Source organism: Eucyclogobius newberryi, unplaced genomic scaffold, assembly GCF_026437365.1.
Source record: "Eucyclogobius newberryi isolate DKJ021-1_F unplaced genomic scaffold, fEucNew1.0.hap1 SCAF_38, whole genome shotgun sequence".
Taxonomy (NCBI): domain Eukaryota; kingdom Metazoa; phylum Chordata; class Actinopteri; order Gobiiformes; family Gobiidae; genus Eucyclogobius; species Eucyclogobius newberryi.
The window spans coordinates 849,901-866,287 of NW_027316034.1; the positions used below are offsets into that span (position 1 = coordinate 849,901).

General features: G+C 49.5%; 1 protein-coding gene across 1 annotated transcript in view; it reads right to left on the reverse strand.

Moving 5' to 3' along the window:
• LOC140376662 (pleckstrin homology domain-containing family G member 3-like) overlaps positions 1-12,868 on the reverse strand; it is a 28,532-nt gene extending 15,664 nt beyond the window's left edge. Inside the window, exons 1-7 of the mRNA XM_072462139.1 lie at positions 12,763-12,868; positions 9,839-9,939; positions 8,997-9,066; positions 6,858-6,904; positions 4,825-4,975; positions 2,024-2,155; positions 935-1,117 (exon numbers count right to left, since the gene is read on the reverse strand). Coding sequence (XP_072318240.1) covers positions 935-1,117; positions 2,024-2,155; positions 4,825-4,975; positions 6,858-6,904; positions 8,997-9,066; positions 9,839-9,939; positions 12,763-12,861 — 783 coding nt within the window. The 5' untranslated portion in view covers positions 12,862-12,868. The remainder of the gene's footprint in view (positions 1-934; positions 1,118-2,023; positions 2,156-4,824; positions 4,976-6,857; positions 6,905-8,996; positions 9,067-9,838; positions 9,940-12,762) is intronic.
• Positions 12,869-16,387: the final 3,519 nt, after the last annotated feature.

The following is a 16,387-nucleotide window of genomic DNA, read 5'->3' on the forward strand; positions in this document are numbered from 1 at the left end:
AAGAAATCGCTTTAGAACGAGGAAATCTTGGAGGTGATGATGAGAGTGGGCGGAGCCCAGTCTACAGTCATCCTGTCTGTCAGGAACACACCTGGTGCCATTGGAGCTTCTATGGTTGGTCACGCCCAAAACGATTTCCATAGTGAAACACCTCAATCTGTTATCAAAGAACCGGGGTTACGTCAAGTAACCTTGAGTTCTCTGCACACATGGTTCTCTGTGCACATGGTTCTCTGTGCACATGGTTCTCTGTGCACATGGTTCTCTGTACACATGGTTCTCTGTGCACATGGTTTTCTGTGCACATGGTTCTCTGTACACATGGTTCTCTGTGCACATGGTTCTCTGTACACATGGTTCTCTGTACACATGGTTCTCTGTGCACATGGTTCTCTGTACACATGTTTCTCTGTGCACATGGTTCTCTGTACACATGGTTCTCTGTACACACGGTTCTCTGTACACACGGTTACACATGGTTCTCTGTACACATGGTTCTCTGCGCACATGGTTCTCTGCACACATGGTTCTCTGTACACATGGTTCTCTGTACACACGGTTACACATGGTTCTCTGTACACATGGTTCTCTGTACACATGGTTCTCTGTACACATGGTTCTCTGTGCACATGGTTCTCTGTGCACATGGTTCTCTGTGCACATGGTTATCTGTGCACATGGTTCTCTGTACACATGGTTCTCTGTACACACGGTTCTCTGTACACACGGTTACACATGGTTCTCTGTACACATGGTTCTCTGCGCACATGGTTCTCTGTACACATGGTTCTCTGTACACATGGTTCTCTGTACACACGGTTACACATGGTTCTCTGTGCACATGGTTCTCTGTACACATGGTTCTCTGTACACATGGTTCTCTGTGCACATGGTTCTCTGTACACATGGTTCTCTGTACACATGGTTCTCTCACCGTGATGTGCTTCTTGTACACATGGTTCTCTCCTTTCTTCTTGGTCAGCAGCAGAACCTTCTGGAAGAGGAACAAGTTCCTTTGTGTCTTCACTCGGCTCGTCTTAAAAGTTCCCTCCAAAACAAGAACTCCAAACGTGGTGAAGTCTGGACCCTTCCAGTTCACCAGCAGAGCCTGGACCTCCTGCAAGCAGAGGGAGAGGGGCTAAACCAGGACAAAACCAGGACTAAAGCAGGACTAAAGCAGGTTCAAACCAGGACTAAACCGGGACTAATGCGGGACTAAAGCAGGTCTAAAGCAGGACTAAAGCAGGACTAAAGCAGGACTAAAGCAGGACTAAAGCAGGTCTAAAGCGGGACTAAAGCAGGACTAAAGCAGGACTAAAGCAGGTCTAAAGCAGGACTAAAGCAGGACTAAAGCAGGACTAAAGCAGGACTAAAGCAGGTCTAAAGCAGGACTAAAGCAGGACTAAAGCAGGACTAAAGCAGGACTAAAGCAGGTTCAAACCAGGACTAAACCGGGTCTAAAGCGGGACTAAAGCAGGACTAAAGCAGGACTAAAGCAGGTCTAAAGCAGGACTAAAGCAGGACTAAAGCAGGACTAAAGCAGGTCTAAAGCGGGACTAAAGCAGGACTAAAGCAGGACTAAAGCAGGTCTAAAGCAGGACTAAAGCAGGACTAAAGCAGGACTAAAGCAGGTCTAAAGCAGGACTAAAGCAGGACTAAAGCAGGACTAAAGCAGGACTAAAGCAGGACTAAAGCAGGACTAAAGCAGGTCTAAAGCAGGACTAAAGCAGGTCTAAAGCAGGTCTAAAGCAGGTCTAAAGCAGGACTAAAGCAGGACTAAAGCAGGTCTAAAGCAGGTCTAAAGCAGGACTAAAGCAGGACTAAAGCAGGTCTAAAGCAGGTCTAAAGCAGGACTAAAGCAGGTCTAAAGCAGGTCTAAAGCAGGACTAAAGCAGGACTAAAGCAGGACTAAAGCAGGTCTAAAGCAGGTCTAAAGCAGGTCTAAAGCAGGACTAAAGCAGGACTAAAGCAGGACTAAAGCAGGTCTAAAGCAGGACTAAAGCAGGACTAAAGCAGGACTCACTTGGACTCTGACGCTGGACTCGTGGCGTCTCTTCATCTCATTGATAAACCAGGCCACGGTCGTCATAGAAACCACTGCTGTGTCCACAATGTCGCCACCATCGTCCGAGGTCTCCCAGTGATTCTGGATCTCCTAAAGATCAGAACAGGAAACATTTCATTTGTATTCAGACAATCTCTTTGAAGAAAATGCATCATATTGTGTAATGAAGATACGTTTCTTAAGTTCGGGAACAGGACCACGCCCCTTCCTGCGACCACGCCCCTTCCTGCGACCACGCCCCTTCCTGCGACCACGCCCCTTCCGGCGGCGACACTACTTAATCATCCAGATCACATACAGCTGTGTTCATGACGTCGTGCACACGCTCCACGGCGGCGGGAGCCTCGCTCCAATACACCCTGCACAGGTGAGCCACACCCCGCCCTGCACAGGTGAGCCACACCCCGCCCTGCACAGGTGAGCCACACCCCGCCCTGCACAGGTGAGCCACACCTCGCCCTGCACAGGTGAGCCACACCCCGCCCTGCACAGGAGAGCCACACCCCGCCCTGCACAGGTGAGTCACACCTCGCCCTGCACAGGTGAGCCACACCCCGCCCTGCACAGGAGAGCCACACCCCGCCCTGCACAGGTGAGCCACACCCCGCCCTGCACAGGAGAGCCACACCCCGCCCTGCACAGGTGAGCCACACCCCGCCCTGCACAGGTGAGTCACACCTCGCCCTGCACAGGTGAGCCACACCCCGCCCTGCACAGGTGAGCCACACCCCGCCCTGCACAGGTGAGTCACACCTCGCCCTGCACAGGTGAGCCACACCCCGCCCTGCACAGGAGAGCCACACCCCGCCCTGCACAGGTGAGCCACACCCCGCCCTGCACAGGTGAGCCACACCCCGCCCTGCACAGGTGAGCCACACCCCGCCCTGCACAGGTGAGCCACACCTCGCCCTGCACAGGAGAGCCACACCCCGCCCTGCACAGGTGAGCCACACCTCGCCCTGCACAGGAGAGCCACACCTCGCCCTGCACAGGTGAGCCACACCTCGCCCTGCACAGGTGAGCCACACCTCGCCCTGCACAGGTGAGCCACTCCTCGCCCTGCACAGGTGAGCCACACCTCACCCTGCACAGGTGAGCCACACCTCGCCCTGCACAGGTGAGCCACACCTCTGACTCAGCGTGCGTCCTGATTGGTTGAACACCAAAGCCCAACCCCCGCAGGGGTCAGTCAGAGGAGAGAAGGCTTCTGGCTCCATCACAGGAGGTCCGTGAGATCGGACCTCAGGAGATGAGGTCTCATCTCTGGGCTAGCGATGCTAAGCTAAGCTACAGAACAGGGACACGCCCCCGGACGCTCACTTTTCCCATAAATAAGAATTCTGTGCCTGTTTTTACATGTGATTGAGACTGAATCATGCAAACTTAAGAAAAGACCTTTTTACAACTTTTCAAGTCCTGGACAATCTTTTCAGACCAACTTCACAGAGCCACGCCCTTTTTATTGGAGCTACGCCTCAGAGCCAATGAGAACGCAGATTACTGAACCTGACCCAGAGCAGCTGTGCTCTGCCCAGCATGTGGACCGAGCTGCAGCGTGACCCCTGAGTGGCCCCTGAGTGGCCCCTGAGTGGCCCCTGAGTGGCCCCTGAGTGACCCCTGAGTGACCCCTGAGTGACCCCTGAGTGGCCCCTGAGTGACCCCTGAGTGACCCCTGAGTGACCCCTGAGTGACCCCTGAGTGGCCCCTGAGTGACCCCTGAGTGGCCCCTGAGTGGCCCCTGAGTGACCCCTGAGTGACCCCTGAGTGGCCCCTGAGTGGCCCCTGAGTGGCCCCTGGAGGCGACACGGACACACCTCACAGCCTCTGGTTAGAGCTTTCACTCTTAGATGGATCTAGAATAATCATGTCTAGTGTTTCCATCTGTTATCGACTCATTTGCATATTTCATATTCATATTTATCTGTTTGATTATTTGGTCATTAAATCTTTATAAACCACATTTGGTAAAGTGTTTGTTTATTTCCGAAAAAGAGGTCAATGTCACAGTTACGTTCTCACAAACCTTCAGATCAAAACACATGTTTTAATAAATTAATTAATCTAGACACTTGATTATAGAGTTGTTAAATATCCGGCTGGTGCCACAATTTACCCAATTTACTCTTAAAATATGATTTCAAACTTGACTCACTTATGCAGTGTGTCCAGTTTGAAATCTTGAACAATTCTTTAATCGATGTCAACCTTGAATGCCCCGCCCCCTCTGAGAAGTGGGACATGAATAACCTTACAATACTTGTACTAGTACTAATACAAGTACTAGTACTAGTACTAGTACAAGTACTTGTACTAGTACTAGTAAGAATCCTCCACAATTGTTACACCGTGAATTATTTATGATTGTTTAATAAATTGGGCCAATGGTTCCAAATACAAAGCTAACAAGAGGAGGGACCAGGCACAGCCCTGCCACACCCCTCTGTCCAGAGTCAGTGCATCTGTCACGTGACCTTTGTCAAGAGCCCCAATATTCCATAAGTCATCTATTTTAATCATAGAACTATTCAATAAATAAGGCCAGCTAACAGGAGGCCACGCCCCTCAGGCAGGAGGCCACGCCCCTCAGGCAGGTCCGGTCCTTGTCCTGGTCCTGGTCCAGTCCTTGTCCTGGTCCTGGTCCAGTCCTTGTTCTGGTCCAGGTCCGGTCCTTGTTCTGGTCCAGGTCCAGTCCTTGTCCTGGTCCTGGTCCAGTCCTTGTCCTGGTCCAGTCCTTGTCCTGGTCCGGTCCCAGTCCAGACCTGGAGCAGCAGGTGGTACTTGAGGACTCGTTGGACGGGTTTGAGGAGGTAAGAACCCAGAGGCAGTGGAGAGTTCAAGAGCTGCTGCCGCCCACGAAAAAACAAGGCCAAGTTCTGGTCCCGCAGGATCTCAGCAAGGACCCGAACCGACCTAAGACCAGAACCAGAGTTAGACCAGAACCAGACCTAAGACCCGAACCGACCTAAGACCAGAACCAGAGTTAGACCCGAACCGACCTAAGACCAGAACCAGAGTTAGACCAGAACCAGACCTAAGACCAGAACCAGAGTTAGACCCGAACCGACCTAAGACCAGAACCAGAGTTAGACCAGAACCAGACCTAAGACCAGAACCGACCTAAGACCAGAACCAGAGTTAGACCCGAACCGACCTAAGACCAGAACCAGAGTTAGACCAGAACCAGACCTAAGACCAGAACCAGAGTTAGACCAGAACCAGACCTAAGACCAGAACCGACCTAAGACCAGAACCAGAGTTAGACCAGAACCAGACCTAAGACCAGAACCAGACCTAAGACCAGAACCAGACCTAAGACCAGAACCAGAGTTAGACCAGAACCAGACCTAAGACCAGAACCAGAGTTAGACCCGAACCAGACCTAAGACCAGAACCAGACCTAAGACCAGAACCAGACCTAAGACCAGAACCAGAGTTAGACCAGAACCAGACCTAAGACCAGAACCAGAGTTAGACCCGAACCAGACCTAAGACCAGAACCAGACCTAAGACCAGAACCAGACCTAAGACCAGAACCAGAGTTAGACCCGAACCAGACCTAAGACCAGAACCAGAGTTAGACCAGAACCAGACCTAAGACCAGAACCGACCTAAGACCAGAACCAGAGTTAGACCCGAACCGACCTAAGACCAGAACCAGAGTTAGACCAGAACCAGACCTAAGACCAGAACCAGAGTTAGACCAGAACCAGACCTAAGACCAGAACCGACCTAAGACCAGAACCAGAGTTAGACCAGAACCAGACCTAAGACCAGAACCAGAGTTAGACCAGAACCAGACCTAAGACCAGAACCAGAGTTAGACCCGAACCAGACCTAAGACCAGAACCAGACCTAAGACCAGAACCAGACCTAAGACCAGAACCAGAGTTAGACCAGAACCAGACCTAAGACCAGAACCAGAGTTAGACCCGAACCAGACCTAAGACCAGAACCAGAGTTAGACCCGAACCAGACCTAAGACCAGAACCAGAGTTAGACCCGAACCAGACCTAAGACCAGAACCAGACCTAAGACCAGAACCAGAGTTAGACCCGAACCAGACCTAAGACCAGAACCAGACCTAAGACCAGAACCAGAGTTAGACCCGAACCAGACCTAAGACCAGAACCAGACCTAAGACCAGAACCAGAGTTAGACCCGAACCAGACCTAAGACCAGAACCAGACCTAAGACCAGAACCAGAGTTAGACCCGAACCAGACCTAAGACCAGAACCAGACCTAAGACCAGAACCAGAGTTAGACCCGAACCAGACCTAAGACCAGAACCAGACCTAAGACCAGAACCAGACCTAAGACCAGAACCAGAGTTAGACCCGAACCAGACCTAAGACCAGAACCAGAGTTAGACCCGAACCAGACCTAAGACCAGAACCAGACCTAAGACCAGAACCAGACCTAAGACCAGAACCAGAGTTAGACCCGAACCAGACCTAAGACCAGAACCAGACCTAAGACCAGAACCAGAGTTAGACCCGAACCAGACCTAAGACCAGAACCAGACCTAAGACCCGAACCAGACCTAAGACCAGAACCAGACCTAAGACCAGAACCAGACCTAAGACCAGAACCAGAGTTAGACCCGAACCAGACCTAAGACCAGAACCAGACCTAAGACCAGAACCAGACCTAAGACCAGAACCAGAGTTAGACCCGAACCAGACCTAAGACCAGAACCAGAGTTAGACCCGAACCAGACCTAAGACCAGAACCAGACCTAAGACCAGTCCTAAACCTGCCCTTATCCTGTTGTTGACGTCCTTGGTCTTGTACCTGGGGTAGTTAGTGCAGTAATGAGTGTAGATCTCAAAGTCCTGACTCTGAAACAGAAGAACAGAAGTTCTAAACCAGGACTAAACCAGGACTAAACCAGGTCTAAACCAGGTCTAAATCAGGTCTAAACCAGGACTAAACCAGGACTAAACCAGGTCTAAACCAGATCTAAACCAGGACTAAACCAGGACTAAACCAGGTCTAAACCAGGTCCAAACCAGGTCTAAACCAAGAACAAACCAGGACTAAACCAGGTCTAAACCAGGTCTAAACCAGGTCTAAACCAGGTCTAAATCAGGTCTAAACCAGGACTAAACCAGGACTAAACCAGGTCTAAACCAGATCTAAACCAGGACTAAACCAGGACTAAACCAGGACTAAACCAGGTCTAAACCAGCTCTAAACCAGGACTAAACCAGGACTAAACCAGGTCTAAACCAGGTCCAAACCAGGTCTAAACCAAGAACAAACCAGGACTAAACCAGGTCTAAACCAGGTCTAAACCAGATCTAAACCAGGTCTAAACCAGGACTAAACCAGGTCTAAACCAGGACTAAACCAGGTCTAAACCAGGACTAAACCAGGTCTAAACCAGGACTAAACCAGGACTAAACCAGGTCCAAACCAGGTCTAAACCAGGTCTAAACCAGGACTAAACCAGGACTAAACCAGGTCTAAACCAGCTCTAAACCAGGACTAAACCAGGACTAAACCAGGTCTAAACCAGGTCCAAACCAGGTCTAAACCAAGAACAAACCAGGACTAAACCAGGTCTAAACCAGGTCTAAACCAGATCTAAACCAGGTCTAAACCAGGACTAAACCAGGACTAAACCAGGTCTAAACCAGGTCTAAATCAGGTCTAAACCAGGACTAAACCAGGACTAAACCAGGTCTAAACCAGATCTAAACCAGGACTAAACCAGGACTAAACCAGGTCTAAACCAGGTCCAAACCAGGTCTAAACCAAGAACAAACCAGGACTAAACCAGGTCTAAACCAGGTCTAAACCAGGTCTAAACCAGGTCTAAATCAGGTCTAAACCAGGACTAAACCAGGACTAAACCAGGTCTAAACCAGATCTAAACCAGGACTAAACCAGGACTAAACCAGGACTAAACCAGGTCTAAACCAGCTCTAAACCAGGACTAAACCAGGACTAAACCAGGTCTAAACCAGGTCCAAACCAGGTCTAAACCAAGAACAAACCAGGACTAAACCAGGTCTAAACCAGGTCTAAACCAGATCTAAACCAGGTCTAAACCAGGACTAAACCAGGTCTAAACCAGGACTAAACCAGGTCTAAACCAGGACTAAACCAGGTCTAAACCAGGACTAAACCAGGACTAAACCAGGTCCAAACCAGGTCTAAACCAGGTCTAAACCAGGACTAAACCAGGACTAAACCAGGTCTAAACCAGCTCTAAACCAGGACTAAACCAGGACTAAACCAGGTCTAAACCAGGTCCAAACCAGGTCTAAACCAAGAACAAACCAGGACTAAACCAGGTCTAAACCAGGTCTAAACCAGATCTAAACCAGGTCTAAACCAGGACTAAACCAGGTCTAAACCAGGTCTAAACCAGGTCTAAACCAGGTCTAAACCAGGACTAAACCAGGACTAAACCAGGTCTAAACCAGATCTAAACCAGGACTAAACCAGGACTAAACCAGGTCTAAACCAGGTCCAAACCAGGTCTAAACCAGGTCTAAACCAGGACTAAACCAGGTCTAAACCAGGACTAAACCAGGTCCAAACCAGGACTAAACCAGGACTAAACCAGGTCTAAACCAGGTCTAAACCAGGTCTAAACCAGGTCTAAACCAGGACTAAACCAGGACTAAACCAGGTCTAAACCAGATCTAAACCAGGACTAAACCAGGACTAAACCAGGTCTAAACCAGGTCCAAACCAGGTCTAAACCAGGTCTAAACCAGGACTAAACCAGGTCTAAACCAGGACTAAACCAGGACTAAACCAGGTCCAAACCAGGTCTAAACCAGGTCTAAACCAGGTCTAAACCAGGACTAAACCAGGACTAAACCAGGTCCAAACCAGGTCTAAACCAGGTCTAAACCAGGACTAAACCAGGTCTAAACCAGGTCTAAACCAGGTGTAACACATCAGAATGTTCATTACCTTCAGGACAAAGCAGCGAGCAACTTCCACAGGATCCTGACCACAGCACTCCAGGTCCAGAAGAAGCTCACTGCAGGATTAAACCAGGTCTAAACCAGGACTAGACCAGGTCTAAACCAGGAATAGACCAGGTCTAAACCAGGAATAGACCAGGTCTAAACCAGGACTAGACCAGGTCTAAACCAGGAATAGACCAGGTCTAAACCAGGAATAGACCAGGTCTAAACCAGGAATGGACCAGGTCTAAACCAGGACTAAACCAGGACTAAACCAGGACTAAACCAGGATTAAACCAGGACTAAACCAGGACTAAACCAGGACTAAACCAGGACTAAACCAGGACTAAACCAGGATTAAACCAGGATTAAACCAGGACTAAACCAGGACTAAACCAGGATTAAACCAGGACTAAACCAGGACTAAACCAGGATTAAACCAGGACTAAACCAGGACTAAACCAGGACTAAACCAGGATTAAACCAGGACTAAACCAGGACTAAACCAGGATTAAACCAGGATTAAACCAGGACTAAACCAGGACTAAACCAGGATTAAACCAGGACTAAACCAGGACTAAACCAGGATTAAACCAGGACTAAACCAGGACTAAACCAGGACTAAACCAGGACTAAACCAGGATTAAACCAGGATTAAACCAGGACTAAACCAGGACTAAACCAGGACTAAACCAGGACTAAACCAGGACTAAACCAGGACTAAACCAGGACTAAACCAGGACTAAACCAGGACTAAACCAGGATTAAACCAGGACTAAACCAGGACTAAACCAGGACTAAACCAGGACTAAACCAGGATTAAACCAGGACTAAACCAGGACTGACCTGTTGAACTTGTAGATTTCCTCGATGTTTCCAAACAGAGCACAAACCTGTTCAGGCCCAATGCTGAGCTCTGATTGGTCGATGATGTGCCCCAGATAATCCTGCACCAATCAGAACAGCCGAAACATTAGGACATTGTCACAAACATCAAAAGCGCAGAAAGAGACCTTTCTCTGACCTGTCTCTGACCTGTCTCTGACCTGTCTCTGATCTGTCTCTGATCTGTCTCTGACCTGTCTCTGACCTGTCTCTGACTTGTCTCTGACCTTTCTCTGACCTGTCTCTGACCTGTCTCTGACCTGTCTCTGACTTGTCTCTGACTTGTCTCTGACTTGTCTCTGACCTGTCTCTGACTTGTCTCTGATCTGTCTCTGACTTGTCTCTGACCTGTCTCTGACCTTTCTCTGACCTGTCTCTGACCTGTCTCTGACTTGTCTCTGATCTGTCTCTGACCTGTCTCTGACTTGTCTCTGACTTGTCTCTGACTTGTCTTTGACTTGTCTCTGACTTGTCTCTGACTTGTCTTTGACTTGTCTCTGACTTGTCTCTGACTTGTCTCTGACTTGTCTTTGACTTGTTTCTGATGACTTGTCTCTGACTTGTCTCTGACTTGTCTTTGACTTGTCTCTGACCTGTCTCTGACTTGTCTCTGACTTGTCTCTGACTTGTCTTTGACTTGTCTCTGACCTATCTCTGACTTGTCTCTGACTTGTCTCTGACCTGTCTTTGACTTGTCTCTGACTTGTCTCTGACCTGTCTTTGACTTGTCTCTGACCTGTCTCTGATGACTTGTCTCTGACTTGTCTCTGACTTGTCTCTGACTTGTCTTTGACTTGTCTCTGACCTGTCTCTGACTTGTCTCTGACTTGTCTTTGACTTGTCTTTGACTTGTCTCTGACCTGTCTCTGACTTGTCTCTGACTTGTCTTTGACTTGTCTCTGACTTGTCTCTGACTTGTCTTTGACTTGTCTCTGACCTGTCTCTGACCTGTCTCTGACTTGTCTCTGACCTTTCTCTGACCTGTCTCTGACTTGTCTCTGACTTGTCTCTGACTTGTCTCTGACTTGTCTCTGACCTGTCTCTGACTTGTCTCTGATCTGTCTCTGACTTGTCTCTGACCTTTCTCTGACTTGTCTCTGACCTTTCTCTGACCTGTCTCTGACCTGTCTCTGACTTGTCTCTGATCTGTCTCTGACCTGTCTCTGACTTGTCTCTGACTTGTCTCTGACTTGTCTTTGACTTGTCTCTGACCTGTCTCTGACTTGTCTTTGACTTGTCTCTGATGACCTGTCTCTGACTTGTCTCTGACTTGTCTTTGACTTGTCTTTGACTTGTCTCTGACTTGTCTCTGACCTGTCTTTGACTTGTCTCTGACCTGTCTCTGACTTGTCTCTGACCTGTCTCTGACTTGTCTTTGACTTGTCTCTGACTTGTCTCTGACTTGTCTTTGACTTGTCTCTGACCTGTCTCTGACTTGTCTCTGACTTGTCTTTGACTTGTCTCTGACTTGTCTCTGACCTGTCTCTGACTTGTCTCTGACTTGTCTCTGACTTGTCTCTGACCTGTCTCTGACTTGTCTCTGACTTGTCTTTGACTTGTCTTTGACTTGTCTCTGACCTGTCTCTGACTTGTCTCTGACTTGTCTTTGACTTGTCTCTGACTTGTCTCTGACTTGTCTTTGACTTGTCTCTGACTTGTCTTTGACTTGTCTCTGACCTGTCTCTGACTTGTCTCTGACTTGTCTTTGACTTGTCTCTGACCTGTCTCTGACTTGTCTTTGACTTGTCTCTGACCTGTCTCTTACTTGTCTCTGACCTGTCTCTTACTTGTCTCTGACCTGTCTTTGACTTGTCTCTGACCTGTCTCTGACTTGTCTCTGACTTGTCTTTGACTTGTCTCTGACCTGTCTCTGACTTGTCTCTGACTTGTCTTTGACTTGTCTCTGACCTGTCTCTGACTTGTCTTTGACTTGTCTCTGACCTGTCTCTTACTTGTCTCTGACCTGTCTTTGACTTGTCTCTGACCTGTCTCTTACTTGTCTCTGACCTGTCTTTGACTTGTCTCTGACCTGTCTCTTACTTGTCTCTGACCTGTCTCTCGATTGTTGGTATTAAAGCGACACTGAGGGTAAAGAATGTGAGACATGAATCCCCCAAGATCCTCCAACTAAAGATGGGACAATAAAGATGGGACAATAAAGATGGGACAATAAAGATGGGACAATAAAGATGGGACAATAAAGATGGACGTTGGACATGTCTCTGGCCTAAAGCGTCTAAACCTGAAGCTGCTTCAGTGATAAACACGTGTCCTCTGCAGCAGAAGAGACGCATCTGATCTTACATTTGGTCCATTTTATTTTCTTTCTTTCAATGAAAGAACCTGGACTGTGCAAAGCAGGTCTAAAGCAGGAGTAAAGCAGGACTAAAGCAGGACTAAAGCAGGACTAAAGCAGGACTAAAGCAGGACTAAAGCAGGACTAAAGCAGGACTAAAGCAGGTCTAAAGCAGGACTAAAGCAGGTCTAAAGCAGGACTAAAGCAGGTCTAAAGCAGGACTAAAGCAGGACTAAAGCAGGAGTAAAGCAGGTCTAAAGCAGGACTAAAGCAGGACTAAAGCAGGTCTAAAGCAGGACTAAAGCAGGTCTAAAGCAGGTCTAAAGCAGGACTAAAGCAGGACTAAAGCAGGAGTAAAGCAGGACTAAAGCAGGTCTAAAGCAGGACTAAAGCAGGTCTAAAGCAGGACTAAAGCAGGACTAAAGCAGGACTAAAGCAGGACTAAAGCAGGTCTAAAGCAGGACTAAAGCAGGTCTAAAGCAGGACTAAAGCAGGTCTAAAGCAGGACTAAAGCAGGTCTAAAGCAGGACTAAAGCAGGACTAAAGCAGGACTAAAGCAGGACTAAAGCAGGACTAAAGCGGGACTCACCTGAACAATCATCCTCAGGTCTCTGACGTAAACCCTCTCAGTCTCGATGATCTCCAGAACCACTCGGTCCAAATATGAGAGTCCAGGACTCGGAAACATGGTCCTGAACCTGGAGGAAATCAAACTGGAGCCGGAGGAGCAGAAGAAACTAACTTATGGTCAGACCAGTTATGAACTGAAATATAAAGCTACAGTTTCAGCTCCGCTGCCCTAGGAGCAACTCTGGGGGAAGTATGAGCTCTATCCTCTGATAAACACCTTTTCTATCAAACTATATTTCATATTTTTTTTGCACAGGGCCGGAGCTAGAGGGCGCTAGAAAGATGCAAAGTATGGATTCAGCAGGAGGTGTCGAGAGCTAGAGCCCAGTATAATACACGCAGGTGTGGAGTGGCCCCGCCTCTGTGTGGAGTGGCCCCGCCTCTGTGTGGAGTGTTCCCGCCTCTGTGTGGAGTGGCCCCGCCTCTGTGTGGAGTGGCCCGCCTCTGTGTGGAGTGGCCCGCCTCTGTGTGGAGTGGCCCGCCTCTGTGTGGAGTGGCCCGCCTCTGTGTGGAGTGGCCCCGCCTCTGTGTGGAGTGTTCCCGCCTCTGTGTGGAGTGGCCCCGCCTCTGTGTGGAGTGGCCCCGCCTCTGTGTGGATTGGCCCCGCCTCTGTGTGGAGTGGCCCGCCTCTGTGTGGAGTGGCCCGCCTCTGTGTGGAGTGGCCCCGCCTCTGTGTGGAGTGGCCCCGCCTCTGTGTGGAGTGGCCCCGCCTCTGTGTGGAGTGGCCCGCCTCTGTGTGGAGTGGCCCCGCCTCTGTGTGGAGTGGCCCCGCCTCTGTGTGGAGTGGCCCCGCCTCTGTGTGGAGTGGCCCCGCCTCTGTGTGGAGTGGCCCCGCCTCTGTGTGGAGTCGCCCCGCCTCTGTGTGGAGTGGGCTCCGGCTTCTCACAAACTACAAGCCCAGAGCCCCTCTTCTGTAGACGACAGAAAACTGACCCAGCAACTGAACTCTTTCTACCGCAGATTTCACAGCCCCTCCCCCACCTGCCCCGCCCCTCTCACAGTTCAGGAACAGGAAGTGTGCAGACTATTCTGCAAATCCAACCCTCGAAAAGCTGCTGGACCAGACGGTGTCACCCCGACCACCTTAAGACACTGTGCAGGTGAGCTGACTCCTGTCTTCACTGGCATTTTTAACACCTCTTGGAGTCATGCCATGTCCCAGCTTCAAGTCGTCCATCATTGTCCCTGTCCCAACTTCAAGTCGTCCATCATTGTCCCTGTCCCAACTTCAAGTCGTCCATCATTGTCCCTGTCCCAGCTTCAAGTCGTCCATCATTGTCCCTGTCCCAGCTTCAAGTCGTCCATCATTGTCCCTGTCCCCAAAAAGCCCCGGATCACTAGACTTAATGACCACAGACATGTGGCACTGACGTCTGTCATGAAGTCATTTGAGCGCCTGGTCCTCCCCCACCTCAAGTCCTTCACCTCCCTCCTGCTGGACCCCCTGCTGAACCCCCTGCTGAACCCCCTGCTGGACCCCCTGCTGAACCCCCTGCTGGACCTCCTGCTGGACCCCCTGCTGAACCCCCTGCTGGACCCCCTGCTGAACCCCCTGCTGGACCCCCTGCTGGACCTCCTGCTGGACCCCCTGATGGACCTCCTTCTGGACCTCCTGCTGGACCCCCTGCTGGACCTCCTGCTGGACCCCCTGCTGGACCCCCTGATGGACCTCCTTCTGGACCTCCTGCTGGACCCCCTGCTGGACCCCCTGCTGGACCTCCTGCTGGACCCCCTGCTGGACCCCCTGCTGGACCCCCTGATGGACCTCCTTCTGGACCCCCTGCTGGACCTCCTGCTGGACCCCCTGCTGGACCCCCTGCTGGACCTCCTGCTGGACCCCCTGCTGGACCCCCTGCTGGACCTCCTGCTGGACCCCCTGATGGACCTCCTTCTGGACCTCCAGAACACTTCATAAGCACCTGTCACTCACTGTCACTCACTGTCACTCACTGTCACTTCTATTGCACGACATATTTTATACTTTATAGTATACTTTAAGTACATTTCATGACGTTCAGTGTTTGTTGTTTGTTCTGCATCAGAACAAGTTCCTCTGTCAAACCAGGTCTAAACCAGGTCTAAACCAGGACTAAACCAGGACTAAACCAGGTCTAAACCAGGACTAAACCAGGACTAAACCAGGACTAAACCAGGACTAAACCAGGTCTAAACCAGGTCTAAACCAGGACTAAACCAGGTCTAAACCAGGACTAAACCAGGTCTAAACCAGGTCTAAACCAGGTCTAAACCAGGACTAAACCAGGTCTAAACCAGGTCTAAACCAGGTCTAAACCAGGTCTAAACCAGGACTAAACCAGGACTAAACCAGGACTAAACCAGGACTAAACCAGGTCTAAACCAGGTCTAAACCAGGTCTAAACCAGGACTAAACCAGGTCTAAACCAGGACTAAACCAGGACTAAACCAGGTCTAAACCAGGACTAAACCAGGACTAAACCAGGTCTAAACCAGGTCTAAACCAGGTCTAAACCAGGACTAAACCAGGTCTAAACCAGGTCTAAACCAGGTCTAAACCAGGACTAAACCAGGACTAAACCAGGACTAAACCAGGACTAAACCAGGTCTAAACCAGGTCTAAACCAGGTCTAAACCAGGACTAAACCAGGTCTAAACCAGGTCTAAACCAGGACTAAACCAGGACTAAACCAGGACTAAACCAGGTCTAAACCAGGTCAAACCAGGTCTAAACCAGGACTAAACCAGGTCTAAACCAGGACTAAACCAGGACTAAACCAGGACTAAACCAGGTCTAAACCAGGTCTAAACCAGGACTAAACCAGGACTAAACCAGGACTAAACCAGGACTAAACCAGGTCTAAACCAGGTCTAAACCAGGTCTAAACCAGGTCTAAACCAGGTCTAAACCAGGACTAAACCAGGACTAAACCAGGTCTAAACCAGGTCTAAACCAGGTCTAAACCAGGACTAAACCAGGTCTAAACCAGGTCTAAACCAGGTCTAAACCAGGTCTAAACCAGGACTAAACCAGGACTAAACCAGGTCTAAAGCAGGACTAAACCAGGACTCTTTCTAGTTCTTACCTTGGCTCTCGGTCTTGCGTCTCTGGGTCTAAATCTGGTGTAAATCCTGAAGATCCGTTTGATTGACAGGTGAAAGTAGGGGGTGTGGCTTAATCCGGTGATAGACAGCCTGGAGGCGGGGTTTAATCCAATTACAGTTTCCTGCTCCTGTCTTGACCAATCAGATGTTTGTCCTAGTCTACAGTGCCTGTTGTCTGAGTGTTACATTAGACCAGACTTTACTCTTAAGGGCCCGGCCCCTGGGCCCCTGCCCGGCCCAGGGGCCCGGCCCAGGGGCCCAAGGGACATGTTTATAAAATATTGTATTGGCCAAAGTTTATTTCTACAGCACAGTGTTTACAACAGTAAAAACATACTAAAATCACAATACAATATAAATCACAACTTACAAATAAAAGCATAATTAATGATGTTAATTAAAATTAATTAAATTGTAGATCAAATGCCTTCACTCAAAGGCACAGCTAATGAGAAGAGTGTAGGGGGCACCAGCAGGAGGCCGCTCCATGTTTAGTCCTGACT